A 23,930-nucleotide genomic window follows, 5' to 3' on the forward strand; every position below is an offset into this window, starting at 1 on the left:
TTTCTGAAAGCTTGAAATAGACAATGAAATACCACATTTCTAGCTTTAAACTGAATGTAAAGTTACAGCAGTTTTAAAAAATCTGTCTATGAGTTAACATAAACAGATTTCCTTCCTTTCTTCCTCAAACTAGAGGACATTGCATCAATGCTAATATCCTTATCATAATTATGAAAAATCAAAAAACAATCCCCAGATAGAGTGAGCTACAAGGATTTTGTTGGAGAAATCTGTGGGCTCTCCTGGTCTTCTCGCAAGCTCCCAAGCACACGGCACTCTCTTTGATCACTACCTGCAGCGCTCACTACCTGACATTTAACAAACAGCATTAGTTTCCCTTGGGTTGCAAGGATTCACTGAAGCCCTTCCAGCGTGGACATCACAAGCCTGCAACTGCCACTTTCCGAAGAAAGGTGAGCAAAGCAGCCCCTCATACTACCAACAACGCACAGCAAGCCACCAAGTTCAACAAGTACAGAAACTGACGTTCTAGAACTTTTCTAATAAAATATAAAGAAGTACTTTACCGACTGTAGCTACTTTAGGAAGAGAAAGGCGATTTCTACCTGCCTGTTACGGCAGCGCCGAGGAAGCCCCCTGTTCCCCGCGGCTCACTGCTGCCTCCCCACCCGGTGCCCAAGCTGCGGGGGGTGCCGAGCCGCCCGGAGCCCCGGCACGCACCGATTTCGGGGGATTTCTCCCCAGAAACCGGGACAGGCTCCGCGGGGCTGCCTCACCCCCGTGGCCGCCTGCAGCCCCCGGGAGGGGGCCGCACAGCCCGGGGACGGCCCGCACCGAGCCGTGGGGCCCCGGGGAGCCTCCCCAGGGGTCAGGCGGGGCTCAGCCCGGCAGCCACCCCCCGAAACCCCTCGGCAACCCCAGCCCCCCGCGGCCCCGGAGGCTCACCCCCAGATGACATAGTTGGTCTTGACATTCTTCGGCCAGGAGAACTCGCCGAAGATCACCTCGTCGCCCTTCACCACGATCTCCTTCTTCTGCGTGTTGTACTGCCGCAGCACGCTCAGCACGTCCGCCATCTTCTGCCCGCCGCCACCGGCCCCGCCGCCGCCGCCGCCAGCCGCGAGAGCACCCCGCCGCCAACCGCCAGGCCCCGGGCTGCCCGCGGAGAACGCCTGAGCGCCGCCGCCCCGCCCCGCCCCGCCCCGCCCCTGGGCGGCCGCAGCGGGCTGAGGGGGCGCCTCCTGGGGCCTCCCGCGAGCCGGTCAGAGCGGGGTGGGAGGGAAAGGAGGAAATCCGCGTGTTATCCCTGTGTTATCAGTCGCTAAACAAACTTGTCAGAATTTAATTCCTGTCAGGATTTAATGCTGACGTTTAATTCTGAATTAGAATTCAGTTCTGACAAGAGCAGGCGGTTGACACCCCAGTAAAATAAAATGATCCCGGAAATATTTATTGACTTTGCAAAAACCACTGACAAGGCCCCACGCCTGGTATTTCCTCACACACCTACCATTTCCTCATCACCTGCATGACCGGGTCCGTACAGAGCAGAGGGGAGGGCTTCGTGGGGCTCCTGTGGCACCGCTCAGCCCAGCAGCCGCACAAAGCCTCCCCTGCGAGCATGCCTTGTCATGCTTTCTTGTCATGCTTTCTTGTCAGTCCAAGTTCATGTTTTCCCCTGCAAGCACACCTTTGCTTTCTCGTCTGTCCAACTTAACATCTTCTGCTCGACCACAGAACTGGAAATGAGCTGCACAGCAGAGCCCGCTGCACTGATACCTGCTGGGCAACACCAACGCTGGAATATTACACCTGGAGGAAAGCTCTCCTGAAGGCTTATGCTCAGAATGTTCTTAACATTTTCAGTATTAGCAGAAAATTTTAACCCATTTCAAGACTGCAAAGAGCATAATTGCATCATTTTTCTTCCTATAAGTAGCACACACCAAGACTGCCGAAACAGTCAGCAGTTTCTATAATTTCCTGGTCTGAGATGTTAGTGGTATCGCAAATCTGCTTCTAATATTTCACAGTTGGTGTCAAAAGAGTTTAATACACAAATATGCTAGACCTAGTAACATCACTAATTATACCAATCACCTCCAATATTTATTTTTCAACTGTCATGGAATATTATCTATGTACTTAGGAATAGCATTCATGTACTGAGGAAGCAAAACCATAATGAATAAACAGAATGTAATTTCTCACATTAGATTTACTGGAGCTGCAACCCATGAAAAAAGTGAAATGGAACTTGAAATTCTTCCAGTGGTTCCAGTCCTGTTTCTGCTTCTCATCCAAAAACCACTTGGCATCACCTCAGCAGCTTTTAACTAGACTACGAATACTTTCTTTAGCAACATACAAAGTCATTATGTTTCATGAAGTTGTGGTTGATCTACCTTTTTACTTCAGTATGCCTTCGTTAAAAGTTTTAGACAGAAGTATACAGAGCAGTTCAGACTTTGCTTTGGGAATCACGTGAGAATATCAATCATTATTTTTACCACATGGTATTTGATACCTAAGTGCTTATCAGCTTTAGCCCAGGCGATGAAGCTAGAAAACCTTTATCTGAAATGGGAAAATATGTTATAGGTTAGTACAGCGAAAGCACACTGCATGGGTACAGGTTCCAGCTGCATTTGTAAACTAACACAGCCGTGGTGTAACAGACTACATCCACGTTTTCTATACAATCAAAAGAAGGTTTGACAATTTCAAGTCACAGGTAAGTTCACCAAGACCCTGTACATCAAGAAGGATTGCTCGAGTCTTGTAGCACAGGAGCAAAATAAACACACCGTGCCTGAATCCACATCAACCTGTTACCCTTAAGGCAGCACCGGCAGCGAACAGGGGTCGGTTTTACACATTAATCGATTTCCTTGTGCTGTTTATCACAGGACTGACGGCTGCGCAGTGACCGAGGCCACAACTTTCAGACTTTTCCTCCCCAGCAGGCGGGCGGGGCGAACCCAGGGCACCCGCAGCCCCGTCTGGCAGTTCCCCAGGGGCTCAGAGGCGTCCCACGTAGCGCCACCCCCGGAGCAGAGCAGGCAGCGCCGCGGGCAGCCCCGCGCTCGGCCGGGAGGCGGGGAGGGGGTGGAGGGGGGGCCTCGAGCGGCACCGGACCGCCGCGAGGACTCCGGGGCCCCGCCCCTTCCGGCCTGCCGCCATGTTGCCGCGGGGGGCGGCAGGCCTGCGCCGGGGGTGGGTGGGGATGGGACGGGGACAAGGGGGAGGGTGTCCGGAGAGCCCGCGGTCGTCGGCGTTGAAAAGGAAACTTAAAGTGTTTGTCTGGAGAAAGCAACCGCTTTCCGTGCAGTCTGTAAAGTCAGACTTTATTTTGATCGTCCTGCACGCTGTGGGAGCCAATACAGCGCCCGGCGTTGCAGCCAAGTGTGACGGGAAAATTACATGAAATATTTACAGCACTACGATCCTTTTAAAAAAACAACTTTAATTTGTGAGCTGAAAATTGTCATTTCTTTGTAAGCTTGTATGATCTGACTTGTATTTCTGTTTAGCTTTAGGATGGGGAACAGCCAGCCCGTCTCTGTTGGACTGTCTAGCAATGACGCTGCGAATCAAATCCAGGTAACAAATTGCTTGTGTCTTACAACGTTATTTGTGCCTTCAGCTGTTCGTGTCTTCAACTTCTCTAAAAACCGTGGCTGCTTCAAAGCTTGTCTGAATTACACAAAGAAGTTCTGTAAGTTCTGCCTATCCCACCCGATTTTTAACAGTTAATTGTAATTAATGTTAGTATTAAGTAATATGGGCAGCGTTGTTCATCCCCAGTGCTGGTACCTGGTCTTTCCAGGCTGTATCCTTTGTATGTTTTTCTTCAGTCTTCTAGTCTAATTCAGGACTGTTATCAGTATTGGGGATTAAAGTTAGTCAAATTACTGCTACCAAACATTTGTTACAATTATAGCAGATTTATAACTTCCCCGTTTGTTTTCATGGCTGTCGGATACTGTTAAAATACACTGACTTAAAAACAAGGCTCACTTACTTGAACGTTCTCGTAAATATACAGGAGATTATTTCAGAGAACTGTGTGGTCATTTTCTCTAAAACAACGTGCTTCTACTGCAAAAAGGCCAAAAAGCTTTTTGAGCACATGAATGTAAATTACACCGCTGTAGAACTGGACTTGAATGAAAACGGAAGCCAGATACAAGACGTTCTTGAACAGATGACTGGTGGCAGAACAGTGAGTATACTTTCTTACACGTAATAAGAAAAATAAGAACTTAAACTACGTGTTTTCTGTGGGTTATGGACATATCAAGGTCTTCAATCTTTTGGGCCGAGTAAACTTGGGATACAAGCTCCTAAATGAAAAACAAGGTACTGCAGAAGGGTTCTGTGCTTTTTCTTGAGACCTTCTGGCTGTCCCTCAGAGGTGATCTTTTCTGTACTGCCACTAAGATGATTTAAGTATCAAAGTCAGTTTTCATTTGTATAGACGTATTTATTGTATTAACACTTACCATGTTTGTCATTCCTTAATTTTACATAGCCTCACTTGACTCAATTGTTTGAATTTATTAATCTCCCCTGTAGTGACTTCAAACCCACTTCTGAGTAGCAAGTGAACAAAGTTTTCCATTTCTGTAAATATTATGGAAACAGGAGTTGTACAGTAATATTGAAACAGTAATATGCATAATAAGAGAGTAAATATTGTGTGTGTGTGTATACACTATATACGTACACACCCACACCTATGCTAAGAGTGGAATGTGTAAGCATACATAACAGTGCTTGAGTCCATATGGATTTGCTTACGTTTTTTTCTTTTTTTCAAGCGACTGATGCAATTTTCTTGTTCTTGATAGGTCCCAAGAGTGTTTGTTAATGGGACTTTTGTTGGAGGTGCTACAGATACTCAAAGACTTCACGAAGAAGGCAAGCTACTGCCATTGATTCATCAATGTCAACTGAAAGGAAAATCCTGAACCACCATCTAGCCTAGCTTAGTTCTGCCTTTATATAAAACAGGTAAAAATTCAGACAAGTTAAAAAGATTGCAAAGACGCACTGCATCAGCTCGGGTTAACTGCTTCCAGCCAAGAATTTCTGAATCTCAGATTGTTCTCTGACACAGACTCTATGGAACTGACAAATTACTTTGTTTCCTTGCCTCAGCTTTACCACAATCGTTATGTACCTCTTGGAACTCCAAGTGTATTCTAATGATGTCATTTTATTGGTGTTGCATTGGTGGTAATATGCTTCAATGAAATACTGACTGTAGTAGAGTTAAGGTTTTTGAAGAATCCTGTTTTGTTTTTTTTCTGCAGCTAAGATTGCTTTCTAGTCTCATTCTGCCACAGTTACAATACATGGTCAACTTAATGGCTTTGTTAAATTTTAAATGTCAAATTGCAATCAGAAAGTACAAAGCATCACATTTATAGTGATGTTGCTGCATGTCAAGTTTCTAACTGTTGTTCATTTGTTACTTCTACATTACTTGTACTAGTTTGATTTTTTTTTTTGCCTGTTATTAAAAGCAGTACCTAATGGCTCTGCTTTTGTGTATTTCTAAATAGTGTTGAAACCACCTATTTTTGTGTAACTTAAATTGTAATTTTATTTACAAGAGAACTTAAATGTAAATTACAGGAATGTGTTATGCAAGTATTGGATCAATCAGTGAGTGTCCTTTGTGGTATCGGTCATTCCTTTTAATAGAGGAGGCTGGCAGTAGGGGAAGTAGGTCAGCTTCACTAATCTCTCATACGGTTGCTCTCAATTCGAGCAGACGATCACACGTAACCTGCAACTTTGCGGTCTTGCAAAGGGTCAGTCACTGTTTTAACACTGACTAGGCTTTCATTGTATGAGAGTATCTTAGGATCTTCTGAAGAGGCTTGAACTACAACAGTCTCCCAAACCTAGCCCCTGTCCTTTGATTAAATTCTTTGGTCATATATGTCTGTGGAAGATTAAGGTAGTAGGAGGTTCTCCCTTGACAGTCATGAATGGTAGGGGATATCCACCTTTGTTTACCTCCCTCATATTTCATCATCTGATCTTGTAAGTACTTAATTATAAGTTCAAGTGCTATGGAAAAAGGGAATAGAGATCCTTGCAGTTTTAGAGTGGTAGGTAATTGCTTTCATCTTTACTCTGCACTGTATCAGTCTAGACGCTGTCATTCTGGAATATCCTGGTGTAGCCAGGCAGCTCAGTGACACTAAACTCTACATCATCATCAATCCAGTGCTATTATGAAACTTAAGACCAAGTAAAATGGGTCTAATATGCATAGAGTTTATTTAGTACTTAAGTTCTACAGTCAGAATGCAGTTTACTAGCAATATTAACTTGCAGTTAAATGTCTAAAAAATCCAAATTCAATAGTTTCAGTACAATGTACATCCAAAGCCAGAGCAGCCAATGCCAAGACTTGGTTATTTCAGGAAAGTTCATCATACGTGAGTAGAAAATTATATCCCTTTCCTCAGTAAAAGGGACAATTACACTACTAAAGATGCACAGTTTAGAATAAAAACATTAGTCTATTTTTATTCACTCCTTGTGAATAAGACGTCTGTTATTTCCATTGTTGTGGGCACTGCGTGCACATAAACAACTTTCTTTCCACAAGGAAACAAAGCACCACATCCATCTTCAGCTCGGATAATTGTGATTACAAGGCTGTCATCTGAATTTGACAACTTCCTTGTTGCAGTGCAGCTTTGAAATAAATTTAAGTAACAGTTTGTAAAAAGAGTTCAGTATACAGTCATCTGCACTGTGCATCTTTAACATATGATTAGCTAACTAAACACACTGACCTTGTTATATTATTATTGCAATTCGCTACCTTTTGCTAGTTTCATCATTGCCTTAAGTCTTTGTTTACAAGGACACGCTCATTAAGTTAAAACGCCATCAAATGTGCATCTCTCCCCAAATTTATACTTAATAAAGCAATTTAGTTTGCACGTGTGCTGGTATCCAAGTATTCTTTTTCCCTGTGTATAATTCTTAGGCCAGTTTTGTTTTCTTATAAGATTAACAATTTTGCACCTGAAAGCTTGTAAATCCATCGTGTAAAAATAACAGTATGCAAAGGAATTTTTCAAAGACCTCACTTTTCATTTTGTTCCCTGATAGAAAAAGTCCCAAAACAGTAGTTTAAAATACCACTTTGAGTTCTACATTTCAGAAATCCCAGGGCACTTAAGGCAATATTCCATTCCAACAGCTGAGAAAGCCTACTGTACGCCTGCAGAGCCTCATGAGTGCCAGTTTATTATTTCTCTTCAACTCTATTAAGGCTCCCCATCCAAATGTTTTCTCATTCATTTTGTATTGTTTCATAGAAAGTAGCAGCAAGACAGTGCCTTCATTATTGGATGGCACAAAGTCATGTTATGTTTAAGTTATTTAAACATGATACGGCAGTTCAGTGTGGTTCCACTCTAGGAACAAAAAAGGGCAGGGAGAGGCATTCAAAATAAAAAGTTCCATATTTTTTGCTTAGTATTGTCTCCAGAACAAAAGCTGTTTATTTTAAAATAATGGTTGTCTTGGGATGTGAATGTTAAAAATGGTCCGTTAAAATATTCTGTAATAGGAATTATACTTAAGCACTCATCCAGCTCAAATAGTATGCTCCTAAGAAGCATGAGTAGCTAAAAACAAACATCAAGTTATTTAACTAAGCAGACAGAGCTGTGAATGCATGTATCTGTTCATTGCGTCTACAGAATTTTGAAAGAGTAGAACTGCACTTTTATATGAGAACGTAACAGAACAGACGTTCTATCGTAAATAGTTGTGCTTAACTAAAAAGCTGGTAACATTACGGAAACAGCTATTTCCATTCATTATTTGTTAATGAAGTATTTGTGAAAGTTCTGACTGTATCACATATATATGCAAATATATATATTTATTTAAACTTAAATTCAGAATGCAGAAATACCTAAAGAAACCACACGTTACAGTATCAAAATCATAAATCCAAATGTAAGCACACATACTTAAAGACACCATACCTTATGCTGCAATTAGCTAATTTTAAGCAGCACATACGAAATACAATCCTACTGTTTTATCTTTTCCCCTTAAGTCTTACTCAGCAACGTTGTACACTGTACTCTGTCAGGGTATGATGAAATCTCTACCATTTCAGCAATAAAGCCCGTAGAACAATTTACTTACAGCGTATTTGTCCACTGTGAGCCACTGCAAATAGCTAAATAAACCCAATAAAGTGATGAAATGCTTAAAAAAACAAGGAAGATTAAAAGCGCAAGCAAGACAAGTGATTTTTGCTGAGGTTTACTTCTACATTCTATTCTTCAAATATTTTCAATATTGCTAAGAAGCTACCCACTCATCCAGAAGATTCATTTAAATGTTTCCTTAATTCTGCTTATTACAACTTGATAACGTAAGACAGAATGAAAAGCTCTGACCTACCCAACAAACTCGAGAAAGAAGCTTTACATTTGAAAAGCCAATTTTAAATAGTTGTTTTATAAAAGTAAGCCATTTAGTTTCACAGGCAGATGTTAGATTTTTTAAAGAAACAAAGATACGCTTTTGTAATTTATGCAACTTTTTTTTTTTAACCAAAATCTTATAGATACAGCAAATTAAATATCTTACTAGATATTTATATAATCAAAGAAAGTGAAAAAGTTGTCCTTTTTTAAGTTAAGATAAATACTATGACATGAGTTCTGGCGTAAGTTTCTTAGCTAAGCTAACATGCTTGATGACAGCAAAAAGGCAGAATTAGAACAGTAGCAAAAAAGGAAAGGACGAGAGCTTGTGAGAAGAGTTTCAAGTATAGGTCTGGGTTCACGAGGTGATGGAAAAGGAGAAAAAAGCCAACATTAACGGCGAAAAGGAAGAGCCCAGAAAAAAAATGGGTAATAGAAGAATCAACAAACGGAACCAATACTAATGCTTTTGGTATGGTGGCTATGTGATTAAGCAGCACAGCATTTTGCAATGGAGAAAAATGTTTTCCTAGTGTTTTTACAGACAGAGTCATTATTAAAATACATTTCCACAACTGCTGGTGTACTTTTTAAGCCAAGAACATACACTTCGTTGAATAGCCTTTGAAAGCCATACCCATAAATGGGTATTAATGGGCCCCAATTAAAAAGCAACAACAACAAAAAAGAACAAATGTCCTGTCCCCACAATGATTTATGTTTAACAAACAGGTTTAACAGTGGTTTAGAGCAGCAAGGTACTTTACGGCCAGTTATTAGTGGCCGTTACATACTGGGCAGTTAGACTGGCAATGCTAATTTCAGACCTAGACCTACTTTTAGACTTCTCTTTATTAAACACACAACTGTGGATTAAGACCCCAGTTCTACCAGTAATTAAGTTCTACAAGCATCCCAAACTCTCCTTTTCCTTGCTATAGGTCTAAAAATCCTGGCACAAAAGTCTAATTCTTGGCAAAATTATTACTGTCTTTATTCATCACATAATACCGATGCATAATTTTAAAGAATTCTTGAGCATCGCGTGCCCACATTCTTGTCTGTATCACTGCTATAAGGAAACGTGACCTCTGATGTCCACTGGTTACAGCCCTTCTTTATAGAAGAACGTTTTACCTCTGCTGTGCTTCCAAGTATTACATCCTTTTCTTCTTTCTTTATGCTAAAGTGCCTGAACATTACTGTCTTAGACAATAATCTAACACTTAAGAATTACTAGGGGCTCACAGTGAAATGACAGTCAAACTGAAAGCCTGTTAATTCTGACAAATAAGAAACCTGCATTCACCTAGTCTACACCTGCACTCTGCATTTAGATTTTTATTGTTTTTTGCTTTTTTTTTTAACATTTTGAATAAACTTCACTATCTTTAAAATCTTTCCTGTTCTATTTTTACTGCTAAACTGTAGTGCACAATTATAGCCCCATTTTTGTTTTGTTAGTCAGTGTTCCTCCAATGCAAACATTTAACTTGAAAAAGTCACGTCCACTCTTCAGTGAAAGGGTTTATTTATTGTATACTGAACTAACACTTAAGCTGAGCAACTGTCTTAGCTTTTTTTTTTCCTTTAAAAAAAATACAGTAATTGTTTCCTCTTCACATGTCCAGGTATTGTTTTGGAAATTATTTGTTTAATAACTAAAGACTAAAATCAGGAGAAATTTGTTACGGCAAACAAGTCAGACAGTTCCCCTAAAATTCAGCATGTGGACAGATAATAAAGATCAGTCTACGGAAAAGGAAAACACAGCATCAGTCTTCTTTGCCCCTTACTGTATGATAATAACCAACCCCAGACAGAAAATAGGAGGAACAAGGGCCAACATACTGCCAAGTTTCATCTGTCAGCATTTACTTCAGTTTCCCCTCTCTGTGGAAACTTTAAAGGAGGAGCAGGTGACAAGATGATCTCAACAGTGCTAGCTTTACACTGGATAACCAACCATCTGCAATAATCTAACAAGATTTTTTTGGTACAGAGATATGGTAAATATTTAGGGGCAAATTATGTACTCCAGCATGGGTGACTATCTTTAACATAGCACATAGCTATCTAGTGTCAACATTTTCTCTAAGTTCTACTGAAAAATTCACCTTCACTTTTACTGTAGTTCAAGGAATTGTATTTTAAACCGGACTGCTTTCAAAGATGCAACGCTACAATAACTGTTCAATCAATCTGTTAATAACTAGTCTAATATTTTATTTGCAGTAAATTTATGCAATTAACTGCAAAAAGTTACTTGAAATACCAGTTTAAGTTTCTCATTTCATATTTAGTCCAAAATATTTCCTATTACTTCACAAATACTACTTCAAAAAAGAAAAAGTACCTGCAAAAGATACTTATCTGTCAGTTATTTTCAACATCGCTAGCTTAATAGGAAACATCTAATCAGGTGTTTGACTATTGCCTCATTTAAAACACATTACTACCAAAAACAACTCCAAAACATCAGTGCATTTACTTTAAATAATTTACATGTAGTGAGCAAGTGCATTTACGCCCCATATTCATTGTGTTCATTTCGCAAGGAGACTACACTTGGTAAGAAGTTTTTCAAAGGAAATGGCTAATTTTCAAACTCAAAGTGCTATTTTATCAGTTTTTGCAGGAACACTTGTTTTTTTCTGGATGTCACCTGACAAGCTGGTGGTAGTCCTGTGTTCAAGCATTCTATCAGAGCTGTATTGTAATAGTAGGGATAATTCAGAAGTAACTACATTCATGTCCACTGAAAACTAACATTCTTACCATCAGCTCTTTAAGCCACAGATTTAAAACAACTCTAGAGTTGTTTCTGTACATCAATGTCAGAAAAGGCTTCCTTCACCGTTCTGATTTATTCATTTAGGTAGTGTAGAAGTGTGTAGCAGAATACCTTCAGTAACATGTAATCTCACATTTTAGATAGCACCAAAATAGATAACCCTCCTACAGAATGCAAGCTTTGAACTTAGAGTCAATATGTAGGAGGCATAATGAAAAGCGTTACAAGTATCAAAAGTATAATATGAACTTGAATTTTACATTTAAAAGCTTGTCTTTTAGGCAGAAAAATATGGTCTTACATGTCATTTACCACAATCGGGTTATCTTTATAAACCATAATTATTTTCAAATTAACACCAAATTCACTGTTTAAAACAGCCAGAATTAGCATAAAAGAGGCTGACATACACATCTTGGGGAAGCTGTAAAAGCATCACTGAAAAAAGCTCTCATCTTTTAAGACTGATCTGCGAAAGAGATCTTTTAACTTCCCCCCTATACACACATACCTAAATACACACACACACACAGATTTAAATACACATACACATGAATTGCTATTGGTTCCTGTTCCAAAGTGGTAAGATATTCACTAGCTTTCTCTGTATTTACTCACACTCTTACTATCAGACTAAAAAAAATAAAAATAAAAATCCAGTTTCAATCACTTCCTAAACAAGATTTTGAGAACGAGGCAACTGTACACTTCATAAAAGTTTTTAAGAATTGGTCACTATAAACTGGAGGTAGTTTGGAAAAATGTTAGATTGAATTAATTTAAGAAATCAGAAATAATGTTAATCTACAAAAAGATTTTTTTTTAAATGAAGTATTCTCATTAGGAAGATTTTTGTATCATCAAATACATTCCTTTGAAGAAAACGTAGCTATTTGTTTCTGGTTGTTGCTACTCGGCTTTCAAGAGTAGGCTAAGACGCATGCACTTGCTGATCTTCCTCAACGAAAGTGGGCTGATGCTACCTAAGTTATAACATGTAGTGAATTGTGGCTTCCTAGCCATTTCCAAGACCTTTCGCTACTAAAAAGTTTGTTGAACGTTCACCAAAGCACATGAAATCTAAAATAGTGCTTTTGAAACTGCATTGTACAGAAACTACCCCTCTCTCTAGAAACAATTACTTTATCCTCAAAAATCCAGATAATCTAAATAGAAGCATGAGCTCTACCACTTTCAGTTTTGTCAGTATAAAATCTTACTGGGTAACTTTTATACTGCGTCACAGTTACATGGTCTCACATGTGCCAGAAAATACTTCTTTTGTAGATCTAAAGTATAATTATGGAAACTGTTGAACCTTAGTTATTTGTTAAAAAAAAAAAGCCTAAAGAAAGATCCCTCTAAACTAATGTTAGTTGTTAAACTAACACTATTAAAAAGCTAAAACCACTTTTCTGTCCTGCCCAACCTAGGAATAATTCATCAATTCACTCTTGCAAACAAGCATTCCACAGCAACAGGGGAAAAAAGAAATCTCAGTATTTATAATCTATTATAAATGAAATTAAATTACATGTTGTGTAACCCTGTAGCTACGTTTAACAAACTTCCCATTGTTACTTTAAATTGTGTGCAATAGGAGAAAAGAGAAAAGCGGTATCTCATCTGCTTTTCTTGTTTTCTCTTCACAAAACGGTTACACTCTGATATGTATATAATGTGCCATATTCTAATAAAGTATATTTGGCTGGGAGTTCCCAAGGTGAAAAGTCTGTTGCCAGCAATGGACCCACTGGAAAGAGCAGATGCCTAGAATGCTAAATCAAATCCAAAATGAAGTTCTGAATAACATCCAAAGCTCCTGTATCAAAGCCACATATATCCAACATGCCTCTGTCATCTGGATCGGCAATCGTAAAGCTGTTTGATGTCATTCCACATACAATCAATTTAGCAGGAATACCCATTTTCTAGAGGAAGAACAAAAAATATTTTCAGAAATACACACATATACAGTAAATGAAACATGACAGACAGCGGCCAAATCTTGCTATCTGGCATACATAAACCACTGTCTGAAAAGGCATACTGATAGAACCTAGGTATGCCGTAACAAGAATTGCAGACTGCCTGTTAACACCATACTTAAGTTGCAGTAAAAACAACAGTTATATTTAAACAAATACAAATAAACTACAACGAATGCTATTGGCAAAACTTCCCTGCAATATTAAGATTTATAGATTTCAAATGTAAACACTGCATTTGCTATTCTGAAGATCATTCTGAGAGAAAACTTTCAATAATAATAATCAAATAATCTAATATGAATCAAGGAGCGTGTTTTTGTCTCAGGCAAGGAGTCCAAGTGTCGGTTGAACAAATAAAGCAGCTGTGACCTGGACACCTCAGCTAAATGAGCTGATTTACATGTCAGTAATGTGTAAGTTAAAACAAAGCAAGTGATATTAAGGCCAGAGTATGGGAATACTTTGTTAAAAGCAAAAATTTAGGAGTGGGAGCTAATCTCAACTAAATAACTCTGTGGCAAGGTTCACTAGGCAAGTTAAAGATTCTGGTATTAATTTCAAATGGGTGGACATGGTACGAAGATCAATGTCCATACGTACTTGTCTTTGCAGTTTAAAATATATTAATTTAGAAATAGTTCCCATTAAGCCTAAGAGATTGCTTGCCGTTCAAATAATTTTTAATAGCAACGTGCTGGTAGGAAGTGTTTTTCTTAGTTCTGTTTCAAAAATGCAGAGCTCCACAGCATACATAGCCACTTTAAAACATATAGGGCTTTCTTCACATGGTACTATCACCTTATCATCTTGAGGGTTTCCCTACAGACTTGTCTTCATCACTTTGTTTAATGTTTGTGAGATCTAATGCAGAGATCAAAGTTTAATTTAATTCTGGGAGCACAGTACCATTATTTAAGAGCCTCCTGTAAAAAACTTATTTCATCAATTATAGAATTCAGAATCAATTATAGAATTATAGAATGCAGAAATTCATACACTCTCTCAGTGCCAAACAAATTTTCACTGATATTACAAGTACAGCTAGCAAAGTAGGTTAATTACAAATCCTTTTTGCAATTCAATGGTTTTGAATATGAGCAATTACTTCCACTAATTCAGCCTAAGCATAGAATTTGTTTTTAACAATATAGAGATTATTATTTACTGCAGATAGTGACAACTTGTTTAATCTGTAAAACACGTAGAGAACTAGTATTTATTCTGTACTGCATTCATCAATTGCAAGCACTCAGAAGCATATTTACCTCCCTGTACTCTCTAAGAGCTGTTGCAGGATGAGTATTTCCAGCAAATGTCTCATTATCAGTAAATACAATGAAGACATCAGCAGCTGTCTGTGTTTTCTGAGCCCATATCATTGGAAGGGAACAATCAGTCGTACCCATTGGAATCTTAAAAGAAAAAAAAATACATAAATATATATAATATATATACACACATGGAACACATTACTACAGAAATTAGTAACTCATGGAAAAATTACTTTTTATGTAAGCCTCATGGTATATCACATACAGAATCGTCTTTGTTAAACAACAAAACAACAGTTCACTCATTCATTTCACTTAAATAAATAAAATAATGACATAACTGAAGTTACTGTTTTCAAATTAAGCCATTGTGATCTAGCAATGCCATTCTAAATTGCTTTATTTAATATTCAGGCAGTTGAAATAATGACATTTGCTGGACTTCCCCTAAATAAAAGGGAGAAAAAAAATACACAGCATTCTACTACACAGATATGGACTAACCACAGCACTAAAAACAATAAAATAAAAAAAAGGCAATGCATTTTTTTCAATTATTTTTACATACTTCATACATTTTCACTAAAACTTGAGGTAACGTCATATCAGCTGTCACAGGGCAAGGGACAATTTCATGTGAAAAGGCAACGATATGGGAATCCTTCTCAGTACGTGCTACAACCTGAGAAAGAGGAAGACAAAAAATCAAAATGTTACTTAGAACTTTTGCTGACTGAACCAAGACATTCGCTGCTGAACATGCATCCTACCCTTTTGTATGCAAGTCAGCGTGGCTCATTATATACGCTAAAGCTTCACTCTATACTTTACTTTGTAATACTACTGTGAATAGACAGTGCAAAATCAGAGCTAAAAAAAATGTTCTAATTACTGTAACTAAAAATACTTCCCTATTTCTTCTCTCTCCTTTGACATAAAACACTAAACATTTTTCAATGCAAACAAGTTCTACCCTAATATAAACACACAAGAAGCTTTAGAATATCAAATTGAGGTGAAAGCCATTGTGATACAAAGTCAGCATCAATAGCTCAAACGCACAGAAGAATTATCCCAAAATTTCTCAATCCAATCTGTATTAAATTATTAATGCTTCTGGTTTTTTTTTTTTTTTTTTTTTTTTTGTGGTTTTTTTTCAATGTATTTTCAGTTTCAATAAGTGAAAAAGCAGCCTTGACCACTTTGATTAAAACTGGAAACCAGCTTCTTTAAAGTGACCTTTCTGAATCTGGCTGCTTTAAGCATCTGGTCTACCAGTAAGGCATAAAGCCACACCTTCGGTAACAAAAATAATAATAAAAAATTACGCATATATATATCAACTTCCTTCTGGTTTCTAACCAGCTTTAGAGTACCTTTGTATCAAAAGGAAAGCTCAAGCTGCAAATAGCTACAAATAAAAGAAATTTAATGCCTCACCATGCACATCACCGCTGCAACCGTGCTAGCATTCAGCACACTGCCCAACACTTTTTGGGTCATTGATGCACTGACATCGACCGCAAGTAAGAAACGTTTCCCTGTCGGTTCAATTGTCTAAAAGAAAAAAAAAAGTAAGAAAATATCTACATAATATATTAACTTCTTCCTTCTTCTACTTTCAACCATAGAAGTGTGCGTTTCTTTTTTAATTCTTTTTGGGGCAACAGTGGGACAATAACATTGCCAAAAGTTGAATATATGAAAATTGTTTTTTTTTGTCCTCTGTTTAATAAAATAGCTATTACTAAGATTATAATTAAAAAGTTCTAAAAATATTATCCACCCAACAAATTTTTCTGTATTATTTTATCAGCTTTCAGAAAAAAAGAGACTTCTCAAAAAGCTTAGTGAATTGAAGAACTTTATTACCTTGAAAGTTTTGTAGAACGAAGCATCTAAAGCTTCTAAAATGTCTTCATCAGGACGCCACCAAAGCTTCCCTCTGCTTCCATGTCCAGCTTTATAGGTTTCTAATGCAACCAATATATGGAATGGATGTACTCTACCCTACAGACAAAATAAATCAACAGTAAATTTTCAGAAGTCAACTCACTTAAAAAAAAAAAAAAAAAAAAAAAAGGCAACACAAACTAAAAAGAAGATCCTACTGCAAGATCTGTTTACTTCAATTTTTTCAAATGGTTTGTGCAGTCTTTTTTTAAAGCTGTAGCATGAACTGATAGTTGTCAGTTACAGGTAACGATGAGCCTCATTCCCTTTCTCGAATCTTCCAATGAATTCCATTGGAACCCTCTTTTCCCTTTTATTGCATTATCTCTGAAAAAATAAAGCACTCTGAAAGGAGAAAGTCTCCTTGTTCTGTCACTTTTTCTCTCAGCTGCTGTGCTAGTTTCTTCATTCACTTCCTAGGATCCTATAAGAGTGGCTTCCACTCACTTTTTAGGATTGTGTTGCTGATTCTAAATTACAACACTCTGGAGCAATGGATGAACCCAACAAGCTAAGCTTGCCTCGACCTTAATTTAAGAAAAGATCCTAGCTGTCAATACACTTCATTTGTAAAGAAGTTTTGGAAATAGGGGCGAAGAAAATCAAATGAGAAATTATTAAAGTTTTATTATCAAGGTGCAGGTAATTCCACTATTGTTGTGTGGGTTTTCTGTTGTTGTTGTTTGGGTGTTTTTTAAGAACAAGCTACACATTTCTTAAAAAGAATCTCTCTTTTATTCTGTAAAGAGGTTGCCTAAAGAAATACAGGTTAGAAGCGGTTAAAAGTCAGTCAGACAATTGTGAAAAATGTCTTACCTTTTTTAGTAATTTCTCATTTCTTAGTCTTTCGCAAATTATTGCCACTTCTGAGCCTCCTGGTTCAAGAACTGAATTTGCTGTCATCTTTCCTAAATTTCTCAATAATACAGAAATGGGCATGTCCTTCAGCAATGCCTTCCAAACCTATGATCAAAGAAAGAGAAGGAAAAAAAGATGAGATTCCCAAGTACAAAAACGGACATCTGCACATTAAATAATGGTATTTTAAAATAAATGTTCAAGTTATAAAATAAATATTTATTATTTTTAAATTAGCCACTTGTGTAAATAAACTTGAAAAAAATAAACCATAAGGGCTTTTTTAATGGAAATCAAGACTCAATACTCTAAGAAGTGTTAACTCTAAAGAGAATACAAAGCTCCTGAATTTCACCTACCTCTTTAGATTTCAGATGGTTTGTCAGTAGATGTTCTCTAACCAGACCATATTCCTCTATTAAATGAGTAACTTCCAATTCATCTTTTGTGTGTTTCACCCTGTCCACAGCCTCCAGATACTTTAAAAGTTTTTCAGTCTCAGCAGAAACTGCTTTGTCTTTATAAGCTTCTTGGACATCTTTCCACCCTTTGGTAATGTATTTAGTGACTATAGCAATTCCTATAGAAAAATATTTTCCAAGCAGGATTACCTTCTTTATATTGGCATTTATCATTCTGGCAAGCAAAAAGCGCGTTTTTTTGTTAAAAACAAAAACCACCACCATAAATGGAATTTCCCAGACCTGCTGACCAGCTAAAAGAGTTCATCCCCATACAAGTTAGAGCAGCTGTTTTATTCTCCTTGCAAGCCAGGATCCTAATTCATTCCAAACCAACATATCTTCCCAAATGATGAAAAAAGGTTATTTCATCATTTGTAAGCTGGATAGCAACAAATTGAGGGAATTGTATTATTTTACCTTTTCTTGACATACGCAGAGAAAAAAAGACATAAACCCTGTTTACCTCTGAAGATAAACAGTTATATTTCTGATGTGATCACTCAGTTCCAGGATATGATCACCAGTATGTCATCATTCCACACTGGTACCGGTGTTTCCAAAATAGTTCCACAGTAAATATAAGAGGCTTAAAACATATTATTTCTAGGTAAATAAAAAGCATATTACCTTCACTGGCAGGTTTTAGGTGGGACAATCTCAGAAGATCTTTATGAGACCAACCACTTCTTTGTTTATATTTTGTAACTGCTAAAGCAACAGCCATGCCATTCTTTCCATTGTACCAATCTGCAACAGCTTTCCTCAGTGCACGGCCCCACATGCCACATTTCATGCCCTCCTTCAGATCTTTTTTAAATTGGATGAAAGTAAAGAGATGAGTTGGTATGCAACACACCTCAGGAACAGCTTTAAACGCTGCTTGTTTTGTTTTTGCATCAGAACACTGCGAACAGATTGCAAGAGCAAAAAGTAGGGGCTCCTGTTTTGCTGTTCTGCCTTCTTGACTGAATGTCTTTATCTCTTGAACAACTTCACAACCTCTACCCTCTTCAATTAGCCTCGTTAAAGCTTCTGCATTTTCAAAGCACAGCTTCTGCTCCTTGATGCAGTAAGTACCACCTTCTGAACCAAAACACAAGAAACGATGCAGTCGATTCATATCGGTGACATGCCACACATAACCGCTTTCGGAGTTCGGCACCTGCTTTTCATTCAGGGATTGCACTTGGTTTGCCTCGTCCTCCATTGTTTACGCTTCCAAACGTCTGTTGAAAGAATAATAAAAAGCTTATTTAAAAGTACTGTGAGAACTTGATGACTATATCCTTTTATTGCTTCTTATCTAAGTGTATGTATCATATTCATACATTTGTAATTTTTCCTTTGTAAACCTATTAAGAGTCTGCTCTTAGTGTGCAATAACAAATACCAGTTACAGGAAAAAAAAAAAAAAAGAAAAAAAATAATCTCCGAGTTATAACGGTGATAAATTCATTTCCTTAAAACCTTACCCCAATCAGTGGCATACAGAAAACATGGCTTGCACCATTCCCATTTGCCACTACTTTCCTTGGTAGGTTTTTAGATTGTATACTAGAATTTGGTCAAAACTCAGATCCTGTCCCACTCTGTTTTGCAGAAGGACTGGTCGTACTGACCAACCAAAGAAACGTGACAGTAAAATAAAGAAGTAAAATACTGCAAAATTAGGTAGTCAGAAGACTTTGTGAGAGTTTAAATACGGTGGACTTCAGCGATGCTTTCAAAACTGCTTTTTAGCAACTGGCAGTAGCTCAAGAAAAAAATATCTTTATTACAGGCTCAGTCTGCTGTTTCAAATGAGATCCAAGACACAGACATATCAGCAAATCTTGTACTACTTTACATTTTAAGCTAAAAAGCAAGGAAACACCACGAAAATCCAGAGTCTGAGCCCTTCAGGTCTTTGTATTTATAAACTCTTGAGTTGCAAAAGAGTTCTGCAGTAGTAATTGTAGGCAACAACACTGTTCTTGCCCAAACAACATTTAGCATTATACTATTCAACCCATAATATGCAAGCTGAAATAAACGCAGGTGGCTCAAAATCAGCAGGGTTATGGGAAGAAAAGAAAATCCATCATCATAGAATGTTTAGGGGGGAAGGGACCTTAAAGACCATCTAATTCCAACCCCCACTATCATCACTAGCCCCAAAACATTAACATGACAACAACAAATTCAGGTTCCTCAGTAAAGAGACACTAAACAGCCTAGAGAGGTACCAGCTTACACACACACACAAACATACAGTACCAGTAATCCAATCCATCAAACTCTATATAGATCTTAAAATATGCACATACAAATGACGTTTCAAAGAAATCCACTTGGCAATTTTTAATTATTGTACGTATCTTGCTCTGACGTGCTTTTCTGGATACTGAAGATGAACACCATTGCTTCGTTGACCACGATAAGTTAGCGCAAATAAATGTCACTAATGCAGACAAAGACTTCTTCCCCATTGTAGCGGAGTAACATACTTATTTACAAACAACTTCTGTACTTTCTCTTTGACACAGAATTTTCCTTTCTCTGCAAGAGGCTAGAGACTACCTTCCTCCATTCTTGCCCACCTGCAATGATGTGCTGTCTGCATCCAGAATTAAAAATAAAGTAAATAAAAACAAACAAACAACATGAACAATCATCAGTGGTCCCATTATATTCTACATGCTTCTAAAATTATGAAAAAAAAAAAGCCAAATGCTGGTACCTGATTTTAAAAAGCAAGTTTCAGTTAAAAATTAACTAAAAAACATCTTTAACTATATTATTCACAGCATCAAAGCTCAGCTGTTTTCCTTATTACTTAAATATTCTAACCATGTTTCCTGCCAAACCCATTTAAATACATCATAGTTCATCTGACTTTTTCACTGACATCTGAAGGATGTAAATACACTGAAAATAACAAGAGTGGTATTTGCAATGCATGAGTACCATATCAGTTTGTTTTAATGTCTTAAACGCTTTTTTTTTCAGTACATTTCAATTAGTTAGTTTCATTACGCAGTAGGTAATGTTTCATAATAAACATACAAAATCCAAACAAAAATCCAGAAATCAGAAATCCGTTAGTATATTTTTCAGGGAAAAAAGCCAACCAACCAAAAAAAAAAAACCTCAGTGTGTGAAAAAAAATTGAAAAACACCATTATGTTGAAGTATAAGTAAGAACGGAATGCAGAAAGGATCATGCATGAGTAGCTGGATCTCCATATATATGAAATGTACAGAATAATTGCTTGTTGCGTCTTTCCTATCTGTGCCATAACAAACATTACTACACTGTAACAAAACACTTTCTTTTTTTTTTGAAAACTCTTTTCACCCACCTATGGATTACCAAGATTTAAACTGAACTGGAAGGGCCATGCCTTCGGTGAATCAAAATGTTTATGATCTCACTGATTATTATGCATGTCCCTGCAGATTATATTAAGAAATATGAGCATTTCTTTTAATATTTTAGTATTTTTCCCTATATTTTTCCATTTGCATGGGTTCCATCCGATACGTCCACTCGCTGTCTCACTTGGACTACACCCAATTATAATGTCCTCACATGCTTAGTCTTCTAGTCACCATGACACATTAGCTATCCTTATCATCACCACCGTGAGAACGGGAACAAAACCTAAATGAAAGAATTTTAACATTTCTAAAATTACAGTTAATAGTTATCTGATTTGAAATTTTGTTGTTGCTGCTGTTTATAAAGTATTATAATGCAAGATCAGTATTTCCATCAAAGGTATCGTCCTGAAAAGCAAAACTCCTTTAAGTGGGAACATGCTATGTCACGTTAAAATTTTATTGTACTAAACAAGTTTAGAGCTAACCAGTAAGTAAGAAAATTATCCTGCTGCACTTCTCTGTTACATTATGTAACAAATATCATTAATTTATGTTACTAATGGACAATTTTTACATTCACTCAAATTGATAGGCTTTTGTATGGACCCACAGCACTGAAAAGAGGTAGGTATACTGTAGCACCTATTGGCTTCTGACACAGACATCCATATTCTAAAAAGACAGTTACTGATACACACTTCTAGTTTTTCTGATGCTTAGCTCTTTGATTGGCTTCCTTAGGAATATTCATAGAGCTGTAAAAACAGATACTGTTTTACACTCTTATGATTTCCACCTTCATTTTCATTCAGCCCTTTAAGTTGTCTTCCTAGATGGCACACAGTATTTCACAATGAAATGAATTACCTGCAATGTTTCTCCCAATAATAACACTTACAACAAGTCTTCTGAAACCTTTTCTAATTTTCTAAATGAATAGCAGCCAAATAATAAAATTATTAATGCTTTCCAGTTAGCATGCTTCCAATTACCTGTATCTAGGATACAAAACAGACATTTCTCAAATGGTTCATTGCTGCCTCATGGACTGAGAGAGGTTCAAATCAACAGCATGTTCTGGGTCCTAATACAAATTATAAATTCCTTAACACCCTTATTCGGCGTTGAACTACTTAAATCATGTTGGCCACTTCTAGGTTCTGTTTTACATTTCCGCCTTACAAGTTCCCAAAGCTATTCCATCTCACTAACTAGTCTCTCTCCTCTGCCCCGACTTTAAGGTTATTTCCCTCCTCTAACACCTGTAAATGCACACAGCTTTCACTCTCTCAGCTGGATAAATGTATGTACACAGCGAATGTCTGCCCAGCCAAAACCCTACTCTTCATCTACTGAGCTGCAACAGTGAACTTGAATTTTGAGTACTCATGGAGGATTCAGCAGGGATATTCTGCTTCCATAACCATCTCCAACTTCTGAGTTGTTTGAATGCAAACAGCAATGTGAAAAGCCTTAAAAGTTGCAGACTAGACGCTTTACAACAAATTAAATTATTAATGAAAGAATAATGATGTGAACCTGTCCAGCTTGACAACGTCCAGTTCCCGCTAACAGGAGAAAGATCATAGCTGGATATCAACGATTCAAACTAAAATGCTGAAGTTAAATTATTATGGTTTTTTAGTAAAGCAGTAATTAATCCATTTTATATTTGCTTTTTTAGACATTTGTAAGCATAGCTTCTCCATGTAGATGAATTTTATCAAATGTAAACTATAATCTACCAGACTGTTTTCCACAGGGAAGGAGTTTTTATATATTCTAAACATAATATAAATAAATCTGTAAGTAAAATATGGGTTTGCCTGGCACTAAACAGCCTATCCAACGGTTAAGACTTGACTGACAAGTCAATACCCATGTGTTACTGGACCATAACACAGCCGAGTTCTGCAAGCTAGCCTCAGTTACATTTTCTGTGACTACTCTAAATCACTCTTGGTTTTCTTAAGAGATGCCTTACAGCACAAGTTTCAGGTACATATGAAAAAAATATACTTAAAGCACAAAGCTTTAACAGAACCACGGTCTTTAAGTTCTTAAATTTAAACTGCTAGGTTAGCAGTGATGAAACAAACTCTACAGTGAAAGCATACGGAGTTAGACTTTGACTAAGCTGGATGTTTGTGGGGAAAAAAAATTGCACTGAAAGTTTAAAGACAATACTTCAAATCGCCCTCAAATTCTTCAAAACCATATACGCTTTGTCCTGTGAGAAACCGCGCTCGCCCACTCTGCGCTCGCTAGGCTGAAACCAGCCCTAAACCGAGGATGGTGAACGACTCGGAGCTGAGGGCTGCGCCTGCCAGGCCAGCCCCGTGCTTCGGGAAACCGGCGGCTCCGAGCAGGCACCTGGACGGCAACCGGCCCCCACCGACCCCACAGCCCCCCAACCCCCTGATCCCCACGATAACCCCCTCAGCCCTCCCGCAGCCCCCCTCAGTTCCCCCCGACCCCCTCAGCCCCCCCCCCCAGACCCCCTCAGCCCCACCCCCCGCCCCTCAGCCCCCCACTTGCCTCCGAGGCCGCAGGTCAGGGCCCGCCCGGCCCACGGCAGCCCCCGACGCCCAGCAGCGGCGCAGCTCCGGCTCCCGGCGGACCCGGCAGCGCTGGCGGCTCGGGCAGGCGGGGCAGCAGCTCCCGCAGCGGCCGCCGGACGCTCCCCGTCTCCCCCAGCCGCCTCCAGCAGCTCCGCCCGGCGGCGCCCTGACAGCATCCCCGGGCCCCGGATGGGGCCGCCCACAGTGCCCGGATGGAGGCGGGAGCGCCGC

The 23,930-nt window shown here is 38.4% G+C and overlaps 3 protein-coding genes across 6 annotated transcripts in view; 1 reads left to right on the forward strand and 2 right to left on the reverse strand.

Annotated features, from left to right (window-relative positions):
• The window catches only part of CDC73 (cell division cycle 73), a 97,194-nt gene extending 96,050 nt beyond the window's left edge, over positions 1 to 1,144 (reverse strand). Inside the window, exon 1 of the mRNA XM_040565153.1 lies at positions 907 to 1,144. Coding sequence (XP_040421087.1) covers positions 907 to 1,037 — 131 coding nt within the window. The 5' untranslated portion in view covers positions 1,038 to 1,144. The remainder of the gene's footprint in view (positions 1 to 906) is intronic.
• Positions 1,145 to 3,073: 1,929 nt separating this feature from the next.
• On the forward strand, positions 3,074 to 6,932 carry GLRX2 (glutaredoxin 2). Of its 2 annotated transcripts, none has more exons than XM_040564989.1 (4): positions 3,074 to 3,177; positions 3,495 to 3,564; positions 4,010 to 4,186; positions 4,815 to 6,932. In XM_040564989.1, the coding sequence occupies exons 1-4, from the start codon at positions 3,143 to 3,145 to the stop codon at positions 4,932 to 4,934; spliced, it is 402 nt and encodes a 133-aa protein (XP_040420923.1). In that variant the 5' UTR covers positions 3,074 to 3,142; the 3' UTR covers positions 4,935 to 6,932. The 2 variants fall into 2 exon arrangements, with proteins under 2 accessions (XP_040420923.1, XP_040420922.1); XM_040564988.1 differs by lacking the exon at positions 3,074 to 3,177 and adding an exon at positions 3,181 to 3,258.
• On the reverse strand, positions 6,239 to 23,893 carry RO60 (Ro60, Y RNA binding protein). Of its 3 annotated transcripts, none has more exons than XM_040564984.1 (9): positions 23,677 to 23,893; positions 18,403 to 19,001; positions 17,671 to 17,891; positions 17,270 to 17,416; positions 16,373 to 16,510; positions 15,941 to 16,057; positions 15,069 to 15,182; positions 14,495 to 14,641; positions 6,239 to 13,169 (listed from the first exon to the last, which is right to left on the reverse strand). In XM_040564984.1, exons 2-9 carry the CDS (start codon positions 18,980 to 18,982, stop codon positions 13,017 to 13,019), a joined length of 1,617 nt encoding a protein of 538 aa, XP_040420918.1. In that variant the 5' UTR covers positions 18,983 to 19,001; positions 23,677 to 23,893; the 3' UTR covers positions 6,239 to 13,016. The 3 variants fall into 3 exon arrangements, 2 of the variants coding, with proteins under 2 accessions (XP_040420918.1, XP_040420920.1); XR_005821912.1 differs by having other exon boundaries at positions 12,956 to 13,169; positions 15,076 to 15,182; positions 23,677 to 23,888; XM_040564986.1 differs by lacking the exon at positions 23,677 to 23,893 and having other exon boundaries at positions 18,403 to 19,003.
• Between the last annotated feature and the right edge of the window lie 37 nt (positions 23,894 to 23,930).

The sequence above is a fragment of the Cygnus olor genome, chromosome 8 (genome assembly GCF_009769625.2).
Source record: "Cygnus olor isolate bCygOlo1 chromosome 8, bCygOlo1.pri.v2, whole genome shotgun sequence".
Lineage (NCBI taxonomy): Eukaryota > Metazoa > Chordata > Aves > Anseriformes > Anatidae > Cygnus > Cygnus olor.